We start from the raw sequence: 19,104 nt of genomic DNA, 5'->3' as shown, positions 1-19,104 counted from the left end.
AGTGCAAGCTTATTCCACCTGGAGGTTTTCACTGATTGTATTGTCTTACCTGAGAAATGTATTTCAGGAGTGTTAGGTGATTGCAGTGATCTTCAGTTCAGTGTAACAGTTCCTGAAGCACGACTTAGAGTGTCTGCATGTGCCAGTTGTGCCTCCAGTGAAGGTGACTGACCTTGTTTTCACTAGCCACTGCTCTCCTGAGATGGCAGTTCAACTCTCTCTGAAATTGGGCTTGGGGTAGCATTCACTGGTAAGTATTTGTCAAAGGCCAGCAGTCTTCAACTAGCAGCTCATCTGACACTTAGATTAGGAAATAGCAGATAGCAGAGTAATTGAAGCTCTTCCCATGAAGAAAGAGGTGTGAGCTGGTGCCAGGTGGTGATAGAATTTTGGAGGTCTGGTTTGAGATAGATCTGCAAGGACCAGCTTCTGTCTCTCTGACAGAAGTTCAGATTATATTGTCTGGGTAAAAATATTCCCTTGGTTTTGTCCGTCATATGCCTGTTTTTTCTTTGAGGGCTGTTCAGTAATAATGTCAATCTTAAATATTTTTACTGATTTTAAATTACCTTTTTGCCTTCAGCCCTCATCCCCTGACTTATTTTTTTATTTTCCTTCCATATGCAATATTAGTTGGGTCCAACTGCAAGGTGTGTCTTTGCAGCTGGCTTTCACAAGTTCAGTCAAGCAAAACTCCCACAATCCTTCACAGGCAGGTTCCTCTAGGCCTTTTTTATGTCCTGCCAACTAAGAAAAAGAATCACTGTGTCTTCTTATCCTAACATTGTATCTCAGCACATAAGAAATAATTTCTGATGCAACAGATTCTTGTGATAGAAGGTTAAAAACCAGAGAAATGTTCTGCTGTCTTTCTGCAATTCATATTCTTTGCCATAAAATGGTAATTTGCATTGACAGTGCTTCAGAGATAAACCTTTCTAGTTTTGTTTTCTATGTAGTCCAAGGACACAGCAGTATTTGAGGGTGCATGATTAGTACTTTAAAGGAATCCTTCCATGCTGAAAAACAAGTTCTTTAGCTACCATAAGTACAACTGCATGAGAGGAATAACTGATAAGCTAACAAAGTATAACAGTGCCTAAAATAGCCTTTTTGTAGGCAAGAATATAGCATTCAAAATGTGGCACTGCAAGTCATTTCAGTGCTAAAAACATTAATTGTATTTCTGGGTTTTATTAGTAGCAAGACCTTTAGATTTCAGCAAGACTACATTTTCAGGTCAGAGAGGGATCACAGTCAAATTTGTCCCATAAGTTGTACATCTGGGAGAGAAGCTAAGAAGTGCTTCTTTAGCAAGTGACTTTGTATTAAAATATCTATAATTTGAAGGTACTTGCAGGCTTTGTTTTGAGATTTTTAGATAAGCCCAGAAGTGGTAAGCAGTGAAAGTATGATGTTCATGATGAATGTGTGATAAATACAGTTTGTCATATATATCTTTTACATAGACTTTATCCCCAAGTATGTTGTGGATATATTTAAGTGTATATTATGTTTAGGAAGTGTGGAAGTATGTGTGTTACTTAGGATTCTCCTGGGTGAAAGTTGCTTATGTAAGTCACTGTTTTCCTTGCTGATTTTAAAGCAGTAAATCCTTCCATTATTTCCTGGCTATCCAGACCTTATGACACAGTATGTCCTGTGCTGTTGTATGTGTGAGAAGGCTTTTTATGGGGAGCAATCAGGCTGGACCCCAATCTCCAATGCAGTGGGTTTTTTTCTAATTAAATTGTCAGTGGAAGGAATATCCGGAACAGCAGTTTTCATTTTCAGTCGAGGAAAAAACATTATGAGTCTTTGTCATTTGATTAAAAGTTACTTAACCTTTAAATTGCTACAGATGTAAAGATAGCTCTGAGTTTCCAATGTAATCGCCTCCAAGTTAAAATCAGGAAAATCTTTGTGTAATGAAACCCATATGTCATAGTGAAAGGATGCAAAGCACTGGCAGAGTGGGCTGCTCTAGCAGGAGATTCTGCACCCAATCTTGTTAACCAGGACTGCTTTTGGTAATCCCTCATCTCCTCACTTGTAGGAAATCAATCTGTACCACTGAATCTTTTCAACCAGCAACTATAAAATTTACTGTGGAGAGGCAGCTTGGGGACAATTGTAGTAAAAACAGAGCCTGAGGCAACAAGGCTAAATGTGGGATTGAGGGATTGAAGTTCTAAAGAGGAGATTATATTAAACCTTATTCTGCTCCCCTATCAAGTGGAAATATCTCTTCCTCCTTTCAGCCCCAGCCTTTCCTATCCAGTACCTGTTCTTGAGATCTGCTTGGCAGATCTTTGCCAGGCAGCAAACTTAATTCCTGCAGTACAGCATTCTCTGTTAATTATAATAGCCTGATACCATTTTTCAATGCATTTATCTGATGGAGTTTGATATTCAAGCACTACTTCCAGAGAACCAGTGCTGTGATCAACCTAAACTGTTTTTTTCTGTGGAGTTCAGTGTCTTCCTTCTCCCTAATAGGTGGGGTTAATTTGTATCCAAGCTATTGCAATGGTATCCATTGTTGATTTTTCCATTGTCATAGATGCACAGCATAGGCAAGGTTGTAAATCATGACTTGTCATGCAGATTCATGTTTCTGTTTTGTGCTACGCAGCCTCTGTAGTGTGTGTGTGTCTGCTGCTACAATGAAACCTGTGCTCAAACCTCTCTTCCCTTGAAGTCCATGCTTTAAACTACCATTGTAAAGGAAAAAATCCCTGAGGTTTTCACTATAGTTTTGTCCAACCTTTTAATTAAAAAATCCACCTCTATCTACTATTCAAATGGCTTCTGCTGGTCCCTTGGGTAGTTGCTTAAAGCTGGTTTTACCATCTCTCTTAGCCTGCAATCGTATTTGGAATGTGGGTGATGGTTTCTTCATTCACAAGCTCTTCCCTCACTCCAGCAAGCTCCATAAGACCCCAATGGAAATGATATTCCTATTATTCAGAATTCATTTCTCAGAAGCAATACTGAGCAGAGAAGTCAGTTTAATAATAGAGCCTTTTACTGTGCAAAATCCATCAAATCATATTCCAGCACAGATTAAAAAGAAACAAAGGTGAAGGAATAGCCAAGATGTTTGAAGGCAATACCATGTAGTAGAAATTTGGCCTGTGTTTACCAGGAATACATGGAACTGTGGTTCTTGGACAAATAAGAGAAGCAGCTGAAGCAGGGAAGACGAGATTGTTAATGCTTGTGGAAACTTGCCCTTAGTTTGGCTGTGGTTTTTCTGTCAAATGAGGATGTTACTTCCTGGCCATTTTCATACATATACAAAGATAAAAGGTCCTTTTTCTTTCTCAGTTTGGCATCATATTTTTAAAAATAAAGCCCTGCTGCAAGGCTGAGTCTGTGAGGAGACGAGGAATACAGAATAGCAGAAGGCTGTCTCCTGCTCCTAATGGGATTTTGTAGCAGCATGTGCGAGTTTGTTTCAGAAGTCAGAAATGAACAGATGTTGGTATAAATTACCTCTGTGTCTGATGTCTTGCAAATTAAAAGCGCGGTTGGCATCACTAAACAATTTCACCAGGTTGGGGGGGGAAGCGGGTGGTGATTATTGTAGCAGGTCGGTAAGAATCTTTAAGCTGCAGCAGAACAGGATAGCAAGGATAAAGGAATGAAGAATAAAATGAGAGGTCTGTGAATTAATCAGAAATGTTAACATCTCCGATGACAAGTGAACAGGCAGGCACGTGCTCTGGAGCAACCTCCAACCCACAGTAATTTCACTCAGCGCACAGAAGTAGTCTGTGCTCTCTGCCTGATTTATGGGGTGCAGCCCTCTTTGGGGGAACAGAATTGTCATGCATTCGTATATCTCCTCTCTGGGACTTGCACTCTGGAAAACTTTCCACTTTATCAACTGCAGTTCAGCTTACGTACTTTTCTCGTTAAGAGTGTTTTAAAACCCTGCACTGTTGTTGGAGCAAGGCAGGGAGGTGTCAGAGAACTAAGAATCTATTCCAAACTGAAATTTAAAAATATTTCCATTTTATTTAATCATGTTCTTTGGGCATAACAACTTAGTTCCTGACAAAATACCAATCCTCTCTGTTCTTCTGCAGCACCTTCTACCCCTGGGTCACTTCAGCAGCACTTAAGACATACAGGTTATCTTGGGGTTGGGGAGGTAGAGGTACAAATGAGTACTTTTGTGGTAGCTCATGCTGTGCATCGGAAGCAGGATCCCAGGTGATGTAACTCACAGCTGGAGGCACGAGGCAAGAAAACACTGCAGTGATCTGCTTGAACCTGCAGCCAGTCTGAAGCATGTTCCACTCAGGACAGTGGACTTTGCAGCCTGCAAGTATCAGTATGTAACAGGTTATATACGCTTAAATACAATTATTTGTTTTACAGGAATTTTACTGATGACAATACCTTGTGATAAAATTTTGTGTAAACATGTTAGAATGTAGTAATTTAAAGAAGAGGCCTTAAGACACAAATTCTAACTTTTATGTAAACAATAACAAAATGTCTTTATCCGAGTGCACACTGAGTATTGTAAGCTGAACATTTTAATTACATTTTAGTTCTGTTCTGACAGACAATCAATAATGTCAAAAGAAAACCCAACATCAACAAACCCACCTCCAGTTTTTATGCTAATCTTAATTTCTGATGTTTGTCTCAGTAGAGAAGTCAGGAGTTGAATGGATAAAACAGAAAATTAATTCCTTTCTCCTTCTAGACTGTCTTTGAGACTAGGTGTGGGAAACATGCATGCTTTCAGCATTCCTGTGAATAAAACCCTCCATGTTTTGATGCCTGCCAGTCCAGCACAAAGCTTACACCTCTATTGAAAAGAAATGGAGGGGCACCAGTGGGAAGATTGTCTTTCTCCAGGCCTCAGTTGCTAATGGTGCTGTCTTTGATGCATTGTATTGTTATTGCAAGACAAGAACAGTATGAGACTGCTCTGCCAGCTTCTGAGCTTGTGGGTTCTCAAGTCAGAAATGTCTCATGCAGAAAAGTGGCTGTGTAAACCCTGCTGTAATACAGCTACCAGAGATTGATGGTGCTGAGTGTGAGAGAGAGACACATAAGCCTTGCCTTGCTGTATTAAACATCGAAGGACTGACAACGCAGAGAGAAAGAGAAGACCAAAGCTCTATAAACTTTACTTTATTACCCTATCCATACACGAAGTACATTGAAGGAATATAAACCTCATTATATTACAGCATCCAGGGACTGACACTGCTGAGAGAGAGAAAATGCTGCCTAATTTCTGTTGAAGATCACATCATCCAGGGACCAATAATCCTGAAACAGAGAAAGAGAGAGTTCCATAATCTCTGACAGATTATAACATACAGGAACAATTGTGCTGAGATAGAGTGATGGAGATTTGGATTTCACCATTCAGAGATGGATAGTACAGGGAAAAGGAGGTGCTGCAAGAGCATTATGCAGTAGGAATAGAAAGCATAGATTGTATGTAATGAGACAGCCTGTGGGAATTATTGCTGAGTTTAGAAGATTCCAGACCCTGCCTGCATTTGTAGCATGTCAGGAATTCAAGCTGAAATGCGGTTTTATTTATTTTCCACTTTAATAGATAAATAAAATAATTCTTTGTTTTGGTACAAGCACAAATCTTAATTAATTTCTTGTCCTATGGTTAGATTATGTTATACAATTATACAGATTATACAATTGTTTGAGTTTCTTGGCTTTTTAAAAAATACTGATTTCTTTTTCTTCCCTTGTGATTTCAGCCAGAGAAATGACTCGAGGGAAATTCCTGAACATCCTGGAGAAACCCAAAAAGTAGCTACATCTAACATTTGGATGAAAATACCCCGACTAAGTCATTTCATGTACTGCAGATCCAGATGAAGCCCAGAAAGTCTAAGAAGAACAAAGCTCTTGCCCTACACCTTCAGAAGCAAGCATTTCTTTTTGCTTCCACAGCTCATCTCTTTATGGGGGAAATGTACAATATGCACAGGTCACAAGGACTGCAGTTGGTTGCATTGGAATTCAGACTTCATCTGCTCATCCAGACTTCATCTGGATGTGCAGCAGGAGGACTTGGCCCTGACATGCTGTGACACAGTTACCTGTTCCAGTCAGCAGTTCAAAGTGAACAGCCAGTGTCCTTACTCAGCTGCTCTCAGGGGCAGCCTGTTTGAGGTACACAGCAGATCTGACCCCGGCCAGTGTCCACCATGAGGCCTTGACCCTTTGGTGTGTCTTTGGTCTGAGATTGATGTGTGCGACGCCTGTGCTGAAGGATTTGAGCGTAGTTTGGGGTGTGGATTGGCCAGGAGCACTGGCTCAGCAGGAGCACATGCTTTTAGTGTAGAAGCCAAGTGCAGTCTCTGCATTAGATTCCAGTTGCCCACTGCCTTCAGAGAAGCACATCCGAGGAAGAGCTCCAGACCTCCGGTGTGCCTGGAGCTTCATTTCACCTCTGAGTGGTTCTCTAAGTGAAATTGAAACTCACAGACCGGGAGGAGTGAGAAGTGTTACTGTGTCTCCAGGAAGGTATCCTCACTGAAGCTTTGGCCAGTACACAAAGAAACAGCTTTGTCAGTCCTCTGCAATTCTTTGCTTCTTGCAGGGCTAGAAACTGGAAAGAGTTCTAAAGTTGAAAGATGGTAATGTTTTAAGTTATCACTCCAAGAAGTGGCATCAGGACTGTTAGCCACATTGTGAAAAAGGTCGGTCTATATAAGATCTCAATGTTTCTGAAAATAATGTTTTGTGGTATTTTTAATTGCTTAACAACCAGCAACTCAAAATTTTCTTCTCCTACAACCCCAGAATTTTTAAGATAGAAACTTCTGTGAGCTGCTCCCTTTCAGAACACTGTGATTACAGTTTAATGCCTTTTTTCTTCTGTTCATGCACTTCTACATATTCAGCCCTTGGAAGAGGTATAGAGCATGTTCAGACTTTTTGTTTTATTTAAGGGAAATTTTGTTTTCATTTCATCCTCTTTCCTTTTCCTAGAAAAAACATTTTAAGCATTAGTAAATATGTTCTTTTTTAGGATACAACATAATGTTGAAACAGAACATAACGTTATTTTTACCATGCAGACTTTTCAAAATGTGTCATTTCTCAGGCTGTAGTCACATATGAGAGGAGAAATTGTTTGGAAATATTACATGTAACAGGCTGTCCTTACAGCACTGCATTTTTCTGGCTTTGCAGAGAGAGGAGACTCCTTTTGGGTGTGCAATAAAGAGGGGGAGATTTTTTTGATAAAATAGACTTCTGAGTTTCACTGAATTGCTGGTGACCCTTTGGTTTGCAGTCTGTGATTTTTGGTTAATGTCCATCAGAACTAGGCTTATTTTGAACAGCTCTGGTTAACTAAGTTTAAGTAGTTAAATTCTACATCCTGGAAAGACACTGCACAAATTTAGAAATATCAGGAGCCTGATTTAAGACTTAACAGAGTTATTTCTGTCCTTCACAGTTTATGCAGGGCTGAGCTTAACAGGAACTCCATCCTTTGAGAACATGAGAATTAAGACAGATGAATGAAAAGAGAAGCTGAAAGTGGTAGTTCAGGAACAGAAAAAAACCCTATGGTGCAAACTGATGTTGATGTAGCTTTAAGCATTGAATTATAGATTTGGAATGCAAATTTAGGTTTGTATACAATATATGTAATATATGTACACATATATGACATAATGGGATACTTCATCTGTATCACCAGTATTTTATAGAGGTTTCTTGGTCCAACACATTAAGGAATTGAGTTCTGAAAGGAGGATAAAGGAAAATATATGAAAGCCTGTCCTGGAAGTATATGTGTATTTTCTGATATGTGCAGTAAGAAATTTCAAACTCTAGGTGGTTTTTAGTAACATACATATGTTTAAAAAAAAAACCAAACAACAAGATGAAAAAATCTCCTTTTGTTATACACAGTAATCAACTTCTGTAGGGATGCCATTAACATATGCTTTAGAATTGTGATATTTTTTTGATTTTTTACTTATCATCTGTAAAGGTGAGTCAATGATGTTATTTTTTATTGACAATATTGATATGTATTTTTGTGTGTTAGCCAGAGAAGTTTTTTCTGTCTGTTATTGCTTTTTGGTTTAATAATATGCAAATGCAAATCTCAGAGGTTTGTTTGGGTTTCCAAAATAGCCCTCTGAGATGCAAAAGCTTTTCCTTGGCCACTTAGGCAATACTACTCTTCAGGCTTTTCTTATCTGCATGACATCACCTCAGGGTTTGGCCTGTGGATGTTCCATTCCCATCAGTAAATAAATATTTGTCAATATACAAATGCTACTAAGGGGTTTTGTACCCTTTTGAACCCAATTTTTTCCTTCAGTGCTATCCTTCCTGACATCCATGCAGTTATCTATCTGTACAAGAAAATCTGAGTGACTTTTTGTTACTGATGGGAATGAAGAGTGTAAGAAAATCAAGATTTGGTAATATTAATCAAGCTGATGCATTGTTTTATAAAATGTTTTCATGTATTGGTATATTAGATGTTACTCTGAGTTTCTTAGAAGTCAACTCAATATTTATTTGGTTCCTTTTAAATGCCAGTGTTACACACATTCAGTTATAAAGGCTGTTCACTTTGGTCTTGGATTATCAAATGCTTTGCTATCTAATCCATCTGAGAAGAAATTCTTGTTTGTTATGTTAATCATTATGAAAATAAAAGTCTGTGTGCACTGGCAATTGAATAACGTGATATTCCATTAAACTCTGTGTTTTGCCGTTACAAAATCAACAATCTTGTAACAGTCCTGTAACTCACAGTTCTCAACTTTGATTAATATTTCCCTCAAAAAGATACCTAGGAATGACAGATTAGTGAAAATTGCTTGGAGATAACATCTGAACCTTATTCTGGTTTTACTGATTTTTATGTTACGTAAAAATGCAAGGTGCTGTTACAAGTCAAATCACAAGCCAGTCTTATCTGTAATCTTCTCTTTGCTTATAAGCAGTTGTAGAAGGATAGGGAAGGATATAAACAAAAGGCTTACACAGTGATTTTGTATTAGGGTAACTTACACAGTCTCCAGCAATCTGTTTTATTTGAATCTGGTCCACAGTAGACCCTACCCTCCATAAATTTGTCTTAGTCCTAATTTTTCTGTACTTCTGATCTGAAAAATGCCCCAGGATAGTGAGTTCCATAATTCAGTTATACAAAGAAAGGTTAAAAAATTAAAAAAAAAAAAAAAAAAAAAAAAAAAGCCAAACAAAAAAAGCTTGGGGGGGGGAAAGTTGTTCTAAATCTGCTGATAATTCCATTTTGAAACTTTCGCTTATTTTATTGTTGGCAACAGTTGTTTGGATTTTTTCTTCCTTTCTATCTGTGCACTACTCATGATTTTTCAGGTTCTACTATGGTTTTTTTCTGTGGTCATGTTCACTTTCCTTGTGTTCACAATGTTCAGTGGTTTGTCTTCTACTACAGCCTGAGCTGGCATAATTAAAATTGCAGAGTAGTTGTAGTGCAAGCATACCGTGAAGTGTGTATGGCCTAATTGCAGCTCATACTTTGTTACTCTGCTGTTTTCTTTCACAGCATCTGGGCCTAAATCTTGTTTTGAGTATCTGTAAGAACAGGATCGTCAGCCAGATTTGCAGCTGATCTCATCCATGTCACCTGCAGTAACTAGTGCTGGGCAAACAATGATTTTTCCAAATCACAGTGATAGTGATGCCAGCCATTCCGTGCTGATGAATTGACACCTGGCAATTCCATCATCAGCCTGTGCAGCATGTGAAAAAGGTACATTTCATCATTGTCACATGGCCTGAAATCCTGCCCTCCCAAAAGTTCAGTAACTTCTCATAAACATTTCTGTAGTACTTCAAACCTAATATAAATATTTAGATATATACAATCCAAAGAAAAAGACAGCTTGCAAATTACTGTTGCAGAAAGTCCACAGCACTGCATACACTCCCCTAGAACCAGCATCATTCAAAACCACCAGATACAATCTCTGGTGTAGCACTTCAAGCATCTTCACGTTTGAGTTTCTCCTAAGTAAGAACCTCAGGCAACAAGGGTACTTGTAGTGGGAAAATGTGTCATTTCTTTGAGTGAGCTATCTGAACATGGCATACAAACTTCACAGAGCATGAAAATAATCTTCACTTCTTGGTGTTGTATCCCCATCTTCATATACCAGTCTGTACTGACACTTTTGAAAAAGTCATTAAATGATCTTAGTAGAAGGTGATCATTCATTGAAAGACAATTTTCTAGCAGGTTGTCTCTGTATCTTCAGCCCAGGAAAATTATAGTTGGACAGAAGCTTCTCATGGAACAACAACTCTGAGCTGGATAAAAATTATTCAAAGAACAAATGCAGATGTTGTAAACACATTTATATTATGGCAAAACCTTGCCACTACAGAAATACCAAAACCTACACCCACTCCTACATGTACATAACAACACATACATCAGCCAGGGTGCCAGATACATCCAAAAGGTATTGCATGTATGATGCCAAGTATACATTGCCCTGATAAGAGATGCACCTTGGTATTTTTAGAAGGCAAGAAAAGAGAAAAAAAGTCTAAAAAGAGAGACAAAGAAAATGAAAGATGAAAAAGACTGGATCCTTTTGGTTTTACATAATGCTGTGCTTCTTGGAATCAAACCTATTCTAGAAACACGTTATTTCTACAGGCCAATCTTTACACCAGTGCTTTGAGTTTCTCTCAGGAGGATGTGAAATGCAATATTCTGAACCCAAATCATTGTGGCCAATCATGAAGACCACATAAAGATAGTTAAGAGGTTAAGTGGCCAGAGATCCAGACTGATCCAGTTATAGAATGTAATCCACATTCTGCATAGAATATGTGCAACAATGCCAGTTTTATTTAGATTTTGCAAGATTTTCAACATGGCAGCATCCCTTTGCATCTTGACTTCATCATCCACTGAAAGTGCTGGTTTTTAGACTTGACCTTTTCCAACGTGTCTCTTTGAGGAGGATGACTGACTCCAGGCAGCTGATGAGGGTACAGAATAGGCGTTTTCTTGTTGGGTTTGTGTGGTTGACCTCTGCCCTGCCCGCTGATTCCTATAATACAGATCAGTGACCAGTGAAGCCAGAATGCTCCCTGCCTGTCTCTGTTATAGACACCTCAGTAAGGAACAGAAAAGAGGAAGAGGGCTGAGCTTGAAAGCCTTTACTTAATTGCTAGTAGAAAAAATGGGTAATAAGAATGACCTTGCACCTTATTTATTGACCAGATCTCTGTGAGGACAAAGTACTTGACTTGGTTCTGTATCACTTGAAAGGCTGGCTCTGTGGCCCATAGCTGATGAGTAGGCGTAATAATATAGGGTAATTAAATTTTGCACTTGCAGACACTTATATGTCAAGGAGGATTTCCCTCTCAAAAATAACAGGCTCTGTTTTCTTCATGATCACAGAATTTTAAGCTTAATTTGAAGCAGCAGAAATTTGCCATCTTCCTCTTACCAGGATAGCCCAAAATGCAGGAGGCTATGTATGAAGAGGCAGGAAGAGAGCTCAGCAGCTACATGAGAATGAGGGATGAGACCAGCAGAGCAACCCAAATGGGCACAGGTGCTCAGGCTGCCTGGTTTTGTGGCCTTCAGTTTGTTTCCTCTCTCTATAGTACAGTAACTTTTTAGTTGTAGTTAATTTATTTTTTTATATATATATATATATACATATATATGTATATTGATTATTCCAAATTGCCTTTCAGAGAAAGCAATGGCACCTGTCATTCTCTTGTGCTCTGCATGGATCAGCTTGTCACCCTGTCTTAGGTTTTCCCTCAGCTTTGCACACTGAAGCCAAATAGCACATGTGAAAACAGGACAAATTGCTTCTGCTGAGGCTCGTTGTGGGAGGAATCAGGGTGAGTCCTGATTTGCAGAAGGGATCAGTTTGTAATCAGCTGCACAGGAGGCAAGTGGATCTGCAGGCTGTGAGTATCCTTACAGGATCAGCTGTGATATTTTGCTCAACATGAGCTTGTAATCAAAAATTAGGGAAAATGTTTTTGCTGAAAAATATTTGGATGATGACAATTTCTGAAGGAAGTGTCAGGTTGAAAATTAGAGGGACTATATGTCTTTCTTTGCCTTGTTTTAATAAGAGCGCTTGAGCTGGGGTCTCCTACCCACCTCCCAACTCATGCTTTTAATAATTTTGTTAGAATCTTTAGAAACCTGTCCTGTGAGACCCAGCACAAGTTCCTTTACATGAGAGCTGAGAGGATCTTGTTCACTCACATGCTCCTTCCCAGCCTGAGCTCTGGGGCAGACCCATGGCAAGGCCTCTCTCACTGGAGAAGAGCCCATACCAGCTGCAGCATTTCTCTGAGGGCAGCCCGCAGCAAGCCTCAGTGCAGACTTGAGGCAAATCTTTGCAGTCAGACGTTTGGGTTTGATGGTGCGTTTCTGCATGGAAGTGCAATGGTACCTGTGTACCCCTGGAGATGACAGAGGATAAGACAGTCTAGAGAGTTGAATTCAGGTTTCCACCATGCAGGTGGGCATTGGAGATGGAGAAAGGCTAGAGAAGGCCCATGTCCCCAGCACCGTGGCTGATGCCCAGCTGCTGGCCCCGTGCCATGTAGCTGGGCCCCAGCGCCTGGATGCTTTTCTGGCTGTTTCTCGCCGTCCCCCTTCTCCTGCCGGTGCCCGGGAGGCGGCTCCCTGTCCGTCTGTGGCGCAGGGAGCGCTGGCTGCCGCTCGTTAGAAGAATTCCCCCAAGTCAGACCTATGGTACGAGCCGTGTGAAGCGGAAGACAATTAGGGGCTTATTAGTGTCCTGGGGAGACGTGTAACTTGTGTTGCTGGGACTTACCAAAACAGCGAGAGTCTTACCGGCAAGCTCCAGCCGAGAAAAGACTGAGGGATTGTCTCACCTAATTACGGGGAATGGGCCTCTTTGTGTTTGTGATTCGGTACGGTTGTCCGATCGCTTTTCTCTGGCTGCTGGCTCAGGCCGAGCTGGAAGTGTGCTAATTAGAAGAGAAATGGACGTAGTGATCCTGTCAGCTCTCGTTACCGGCGTGCACAAAGCCGAATATTATTCTGAGGCAGTGTTTTGTGAGTGTCCCTCTTCCAGCTCTCATTAAGGGCAAGGTTGGTGGACGGAGAGGGGACTTGACCACGTGGGTTGGCTAATGGAGCACAGTTACCGTTACTGTGCTAATTAACGGGCTCAGGAGGCAAATGTTTCTCCAACCAGCAGTCCCAGCAGCTGCACCTGGTGCTTCCAAAACCCAACCATCTCGCTGGGCAAGCCAGGCAAACGCTGCGTGTATGAGCAGAAAGGGGGTTATGTATGATGCATCCATCAGCCATCCAAAAGTGCAGAACCAGTAAAATGGCCATCAGAGAGATGGAAACGACGTGGTGCTGCAATAGCAGCAGGTGAAGCTCCAGCAGTCCCCTCTCCCCAGTTACCCTTCACATACAGCACAATGTGTCAGCTTCTGCCCCTGGAAAGTGGGTAGCAAGGAGAAAGCTGAGGAATTGCCAGGACCTCCAGGTGCCATCAAGAAAGAAATCTCCTGAGCGTTGTTACAATCATCACAGCTCTCAATATGGCCAGGAAGGGGAAAGTAGGAAAGATGAGAGGTGACACGGAGGTGAATCAGACTCTCCCTCTCCGTGTTGAAGATGGGATGCTTCTGGTCTGAGGTGAAAAGCAAGATGTACATACATATCAGGATGATTTTTCTGCTCCAAAAGCCATTTAGGCAACATTGAAATGATGCACAAAAGTTAATGTAGGTGAACATGATGACCAAAGGAGCCATAGAAAATGCTAAAACCAAAATGTGTGCTTTTGTGTCATTAGCGTGAAACTAATACAGTGAGAGTAAAGAGAGTGACAGCAGATAGTGACTTACTACAGAGGGAGTAGAGAGAGATAGAGGACAAAGCAGGAGCCAGAGCAGGTCTGTAGTGGCGCAGCTGCTGAGATGGCCTCAGAAGGGAAGGGAAGAATAGAGTGTGCTGAGGAGGCTCAACAAAAGTAAGTAGTTTTATTAACTCATCACACAGACTTTCATTTTAATACATAGGTGTTTTGTAAACAGTAACTTGCACAAGTTAATTGCTGGTTGATATTTCCAAAGTTATGGGCATGTATTAGTGATTAAGTCTGATTTGGATGTTATGATTGTTCTAAAGGTCCTTTGTATCCTTGGGCTAAATGTAGTAAAACATACAACCGTGTCTTAAACATTTTGATTTGCTTTCTCTCTTTTAACAATATATTCATTGCATGCACTCAGGCATGTTTGGGTACTATTTTCAGACATCCTTTGTCAAGGGTTAAAGTTGCAAGAGGTTCCCTCTTTAGTTTCATAGTTTATTTTTCCCTGGTGGTGAAGCTGTTCCAGCAGGAGGGTTTGTGTCCTTCAAAGTCTCCAGCAACAGTCTCCGGTCATCTTGGATGGAGCTTGAACTCTGCCTTGTGCTTGTGCCTCATTTTTTTAAATTCTCTCTCCAATAGCTGTGGACCAAACAAGGATCCTTTTGCCATAGCAGCATGTTCCCTGTGTCCAAGCCCTGTAGTCCTGCAGAGCTGTAAAAGCCTTTCCCTTTTAACTGGGGTTCATTTCCTACTGGCTGCTGTGATGGCTTGAATCTTAGGAGTCTTGATCTTAGAAGCCTGATCTCCAAAGAGGGCTTGAGAAGTATCTTCTCTGCAAAGAGGTTTATTGTAGAAGGAGGAGATGTATAATCCTCTTACTAAAACACAGAGAGGAAAGGAGAAAAGCTTTATTGCTCCTGCCTTACCCCAGTGAGCTGGCAGCTTTTATGCTGCCTCATGAATAGAAAGAGGCAAAGGTGTGAGCACAAGCACTCTACCTGAGCTGAGGCTCTCTCCTGGATGCTCAGTGAAACCCACGTCTGCACTGCTTTTCAGTGTCACAGCAGAACAGTTTCTGAAAAGGAAAAACAACTGCCTGTTACACCATGTGGCCACTTCAGTCTTGGTCTAAGGGGGAGTCACAAGTCACTGGCAGAAAATTAAGACCATCATACCCATCTCGATTTTTGTGCTCTGGAAGCTCAGGAGTCGAGTGGCCTCCTTGTGTAAAGGTTGTGACTCTTCCCATGTCAGGCCTTCCTCGAAAGATTGGGATTAACTGGCAGACACCAGGAGAAAAGACACACTGCTGGTTTTGCCAATTTATCTCTGTTTCTTTGCCCAAGGAAGTATTGGTATCCCTGCTTGTAACATCTCTACCTGACTGGCCTGCCATCTTGCTGTATGGATAATATCATGTCAAATTTCTGACTTCCAAATGTAAATAAGAATCCACTGACCATAAAAAAATTGTTGGTTTTATGTCCTTGTGAGGATGGCATTCCGATAAAGAACATCCATCATACAGATTAGCAGTACTCAAGAACATTGTGAAGAGAGGTGAAAATATGCAGCTGGAGGGAAAGGGTGCAATGGCTTCTTGTGGCCTTCACCGAGACCTCGTGGCATTCATGTAACCCTCACTGGTTGGGTGGTGCCTGGCCCGTGGGCTGCAGTGGTGCTTGGAGGACATCTCTTCAGCAGTTTGAGTTCTCAAGTGCACCACCAAAGTCCTTCAATTCATGGTGACCTCAGCAAGTATCAAAACTCTATTGTGCTCTGCATCATGGAAACACATCATTAGGTGAATGTTTCTGTCCTCGAGAGGTTATAAGAAGATGAAACAGTAAAAGGATGGGAGAAGAAAAGGAGATGTCAGGATGTAGAGTCTTGTTAGAGGTTATCCAGCACAGTTCAAACACTGTAACTTCTTATCCACAGTTGAGTGGCCCTTCCAGTGCTTCCCATCTGCTTTGTTGTTTCATTAAATAGATGTGGGTTTTAAAGTAAATAAATAAATAAAAATGCAAATATCTAAGCAACCAACAGGAATAAGAAATTTAAATAACAATAAATTACAGTGCAATACCAGACATTTTAATCTTTTTTTTTTTCAAGACCTGTAAGAACTATTCTGTGGATTTAATTTTGAGTGACTTTATGCAGTGTTAAAGATTTGAGAATTTAAAAATAGAAATGAAGGTTTCTCACAGCACTGTTAACTGCCACAGTGTGCAAGGTGTACCCACATATTTAGGAGAAAGCCATGAACATTGTTATAGAGACCCTACAAATAATCATAACATCTTCACTGATGTAGAACACTTACTCTGATTTTGCTGAGCCTTTTACACTCAGGCACAGAGGGTAAGTGCTACTTTGCAGATTTCATGTAATTCCACACTTGATTAGTCCAAATGTTTGCTGACAAACCAAGGCAGGAAAAATGTAATTTTCCTAATTTTACCATGTTGAAAATCTTGCTATTGCTCTGATGATCTGTGGATCTGATCCTGCCTTCACACAGAACATTATTAAAATGATCACTGCAGCTCTCTAGGGAGCATAAAACTATTTTCTCTAACAAAAGAGAGATAATTTTTCTCATTCACTTCAATAATTTGGAGAGGGAGGAATTTGCTACAATAGATATTAGTGTACCCCATTTGTGTATGCATCTGGGTAAGGCTTACAGGAATTCTACTAGCAAGTATCAAAATATTTATTAGCAAGGTTTTTTGGTGGGAGAGAACTGTGGAAATAAAGTGATATGGAAGACTGAAAGAAAAATACAGGCAAGTGAGAAGAATTAGGGACTTAGAGGACAGGAGACCAAGACAGGTAAAAAAGTACATTTTGAAAGACAGTGAGGCGTGGGCAGGAGGTTGGAGCAAATGCAAAGGAATGAAGGAGGCAGACTGTTATAAATGCAGTATGAGAAGAATAATAGTGAAAAAATCAAAACACAAGGGAAGAAAATAGGAAGAGATGGTTGTTTTCAGCAAGAAGGAGGTCAGAGAAAAACAGAAGTTTCATGAGCAGTTGCACCAGCCAAGGAAGTGTGGTTTTCCTTGTGGATGTGTCTCTCAAGACTGCATCATGTGTGGATTCTCTGGTGCCTTACAGGAGGAATGCTCACACTTCAGCAAAGGCAGTCACTGGATTGCTTTCTTAGCCAATTAATGTAAAAAAAATGTACAGAAATGTACAGAAATGCATTCTCTACCTGGAAAGTTGTCTGAAATTAGCTTACAGGTTCAAAAGTCATTGGGACACCCATGTACACCTGTGGATGGATGCTAAGATTAGACGATTAATAGCTGAAATTGCAAATGGAGAGAGTGAGTGATAGAGAACAGGAAAACATTAGGAAAATGGGGATTTATGTCTGCTGCTAATGCATTTAATTTGCTTTACTGCCATTTCCTTTCCTGGTTTTACAATTTCTAAAAAATAAACAAGGATCTGTTTAAAGCCTTCCTCCCAAATCAAGCTGACTTCACTGTATCCACACTGGTTGTTTCTGGGGAGAAAAATACCTTACAGCAGTTTTGTCTCCAGCATCAGACAAAAGATTCCAGGCGCTGCCCTACCAGCTACACCATCAAAACCTGCCTGGGACTTCACTGAAAGCATATGTGGGACAAGATACTGCAAAAGCCTTCTGGTTTTTCCATACTGGGGTGAATTGCAGCTCTGTTGCTCAAACACTTCAGCTGTTTTTCTGCTGTGCTACGCAGCTAATTCCTATCTCATAGGTTCCTGCTGCAGTTATTCTCATCTGGTGTTTTCTAGGGACCTCCTTGTGACTGTATACTGTGGTTTGGACAATACTTGTATTTTTACTGCCATGCCATTTTATTTTCAGCTGCTCTATCCCTCTTGTGCTGCCATATTTCAGTCTCTTAGCAAAATTCCCTGATTTTCAGGCCGAAGGTGTCATGTCAAGAGGTGTTAAATAGGACAGAGCTGACTGCTGATCTCAGGGAGGGAGATCTCTCCCTCTAGCACAATACCTTTTAATGCATCATTATCCTTTATTTGTGGGTCTCCAGCCAATTTTTCATTCCATCTAGTAGTGTAGCCAAACCCATTTGCATTAATTTTGAGTAGGATTTATGTATCAAATCTTTACTAAAATCTAAATGTATCAAATCCATTGTGTTCCCATCATCCACTAATTTTGTAATTCTATTTTAAAAAGCAATCAGGTTTCTCCAGCACAATTTAGTCTTTAGAAATCCCTAGTACAAATGCTTGTTTTCTTATCTCTGGGTGGCTAGCAATTTTTTTGCCATTTTAAAAATTTATCTTATTTTACTAGCCATAGATATTCCTAGGAACTCCACATTTGCTTATTTTTTGTTTTGTTTTAATGATCAATAGCACAATTCCTTTTCCCTAGGCAGCGTCCTAGTTTTTGTAATTTAACAAAATTATTGTCCATGACAAAAAGTAACATTTGTCATTTTCCTTGCAGCAAGTGGAGAGATGTCTCTTTTGTCCTGAACACTTGAGTGTATAGGCAGGGTGTTATATGGCTGATGAGCCAAATGTGCTGTCAGTGAAACAAATGTGTGGAAACCATTGACTTCTTAAGTGAATCCAGTCAGGCTTTTTGCCTGATAATATTCATTCTGGTCAATTGTTATTGCCTACTGAAGAAGTATCAGGAGGGCATTTGCACATGATTTTATTATAATATTCATAAAAGCCTTAACTAAGATGAAATAAAAATAGCATCCAAATAAGCTACATCCATATTTGTATACATACGTAAGCTGTAAGTATTATTGAGGGAAGCTAACAAAAAGAACACCATATTATCAGAGCAGTAAATGAATTTTGTCTCAGCACTGGATTGAAGACTGGTCATCAAAATAATGCCTCAATAGTCAGCCCCTATAAATTCTGAGAAGCTGTCCTACCACACTGATCATAAATCCCAGCTTGTAGCTATACCAAGTAAACAGTCTGTACTTTCAAGGGCTGAGTATCTGATGTCTTTTCATGTCTAGCACTTACACAACTTCAAAATACCTTTATTTGGGAGAAGGTATCAATAGGTGCTCAGAATCAGCTGTCCTTGTGCTCTTTCCTGCATCACTTCTCCAGATCTGCAGGAGGTACTGTCAGTGCCTTAGTCAGAAGTCAGGGCCAAACCTTTTGCTGCTTGTACCTGGCTGGTGCTGTTGGAGGGCCACTCATCCAATACCTCATGCCAGTCTCA

At 40.3% G+C, this 19,104-nt stretch overlaps 1 protein-coding gene across 1 annotated transcript in view; it reads left to right on the top strand.

Annotated features, from left to right (window-relative positions):
• The window catches only part of LIN52 (lin-52 DREAM MuvB core complex component), a 40,277-nt gene extending 31,563 nt beyond the window's left edge, over positions 1-8,714 (top strand). Inside the window, exon 6 of the mRNA XM_063160319.1 lies at positions 5,754-8,714. Within this exon, the coding sequence (XP_063016389.1) occupies positions 5,754-5,809 (56 nt within the window). The 3' untranslated portion in view covers positions 5,810-8,714. The remainder of the gene's footprint in view (positions 1-5,753) is intronic.
• Positions 8,715-19,104: the final 10,390 nt, after the last annotated feature.

Source organism: Melospiza melodia, chromosome 6, assembly GCF_035770615.1.
Source record: "Melospiza melodia melodia isolate bMelMel2 chromosome 6, bMelMel2.pri, whole genome shotgun sequence".
In the NCBI taxonomy this organism is placed as follows: Eukaryota; Metazoa; Chordata; class Aves; order Passeriformes; family Passerellidae; genus Melospiza; species Melospiza melodia.
Note: the sequence above shows the minus strand (reverse complement) of the source record. Positions and strands in the feature narration are given on the sequence as shown.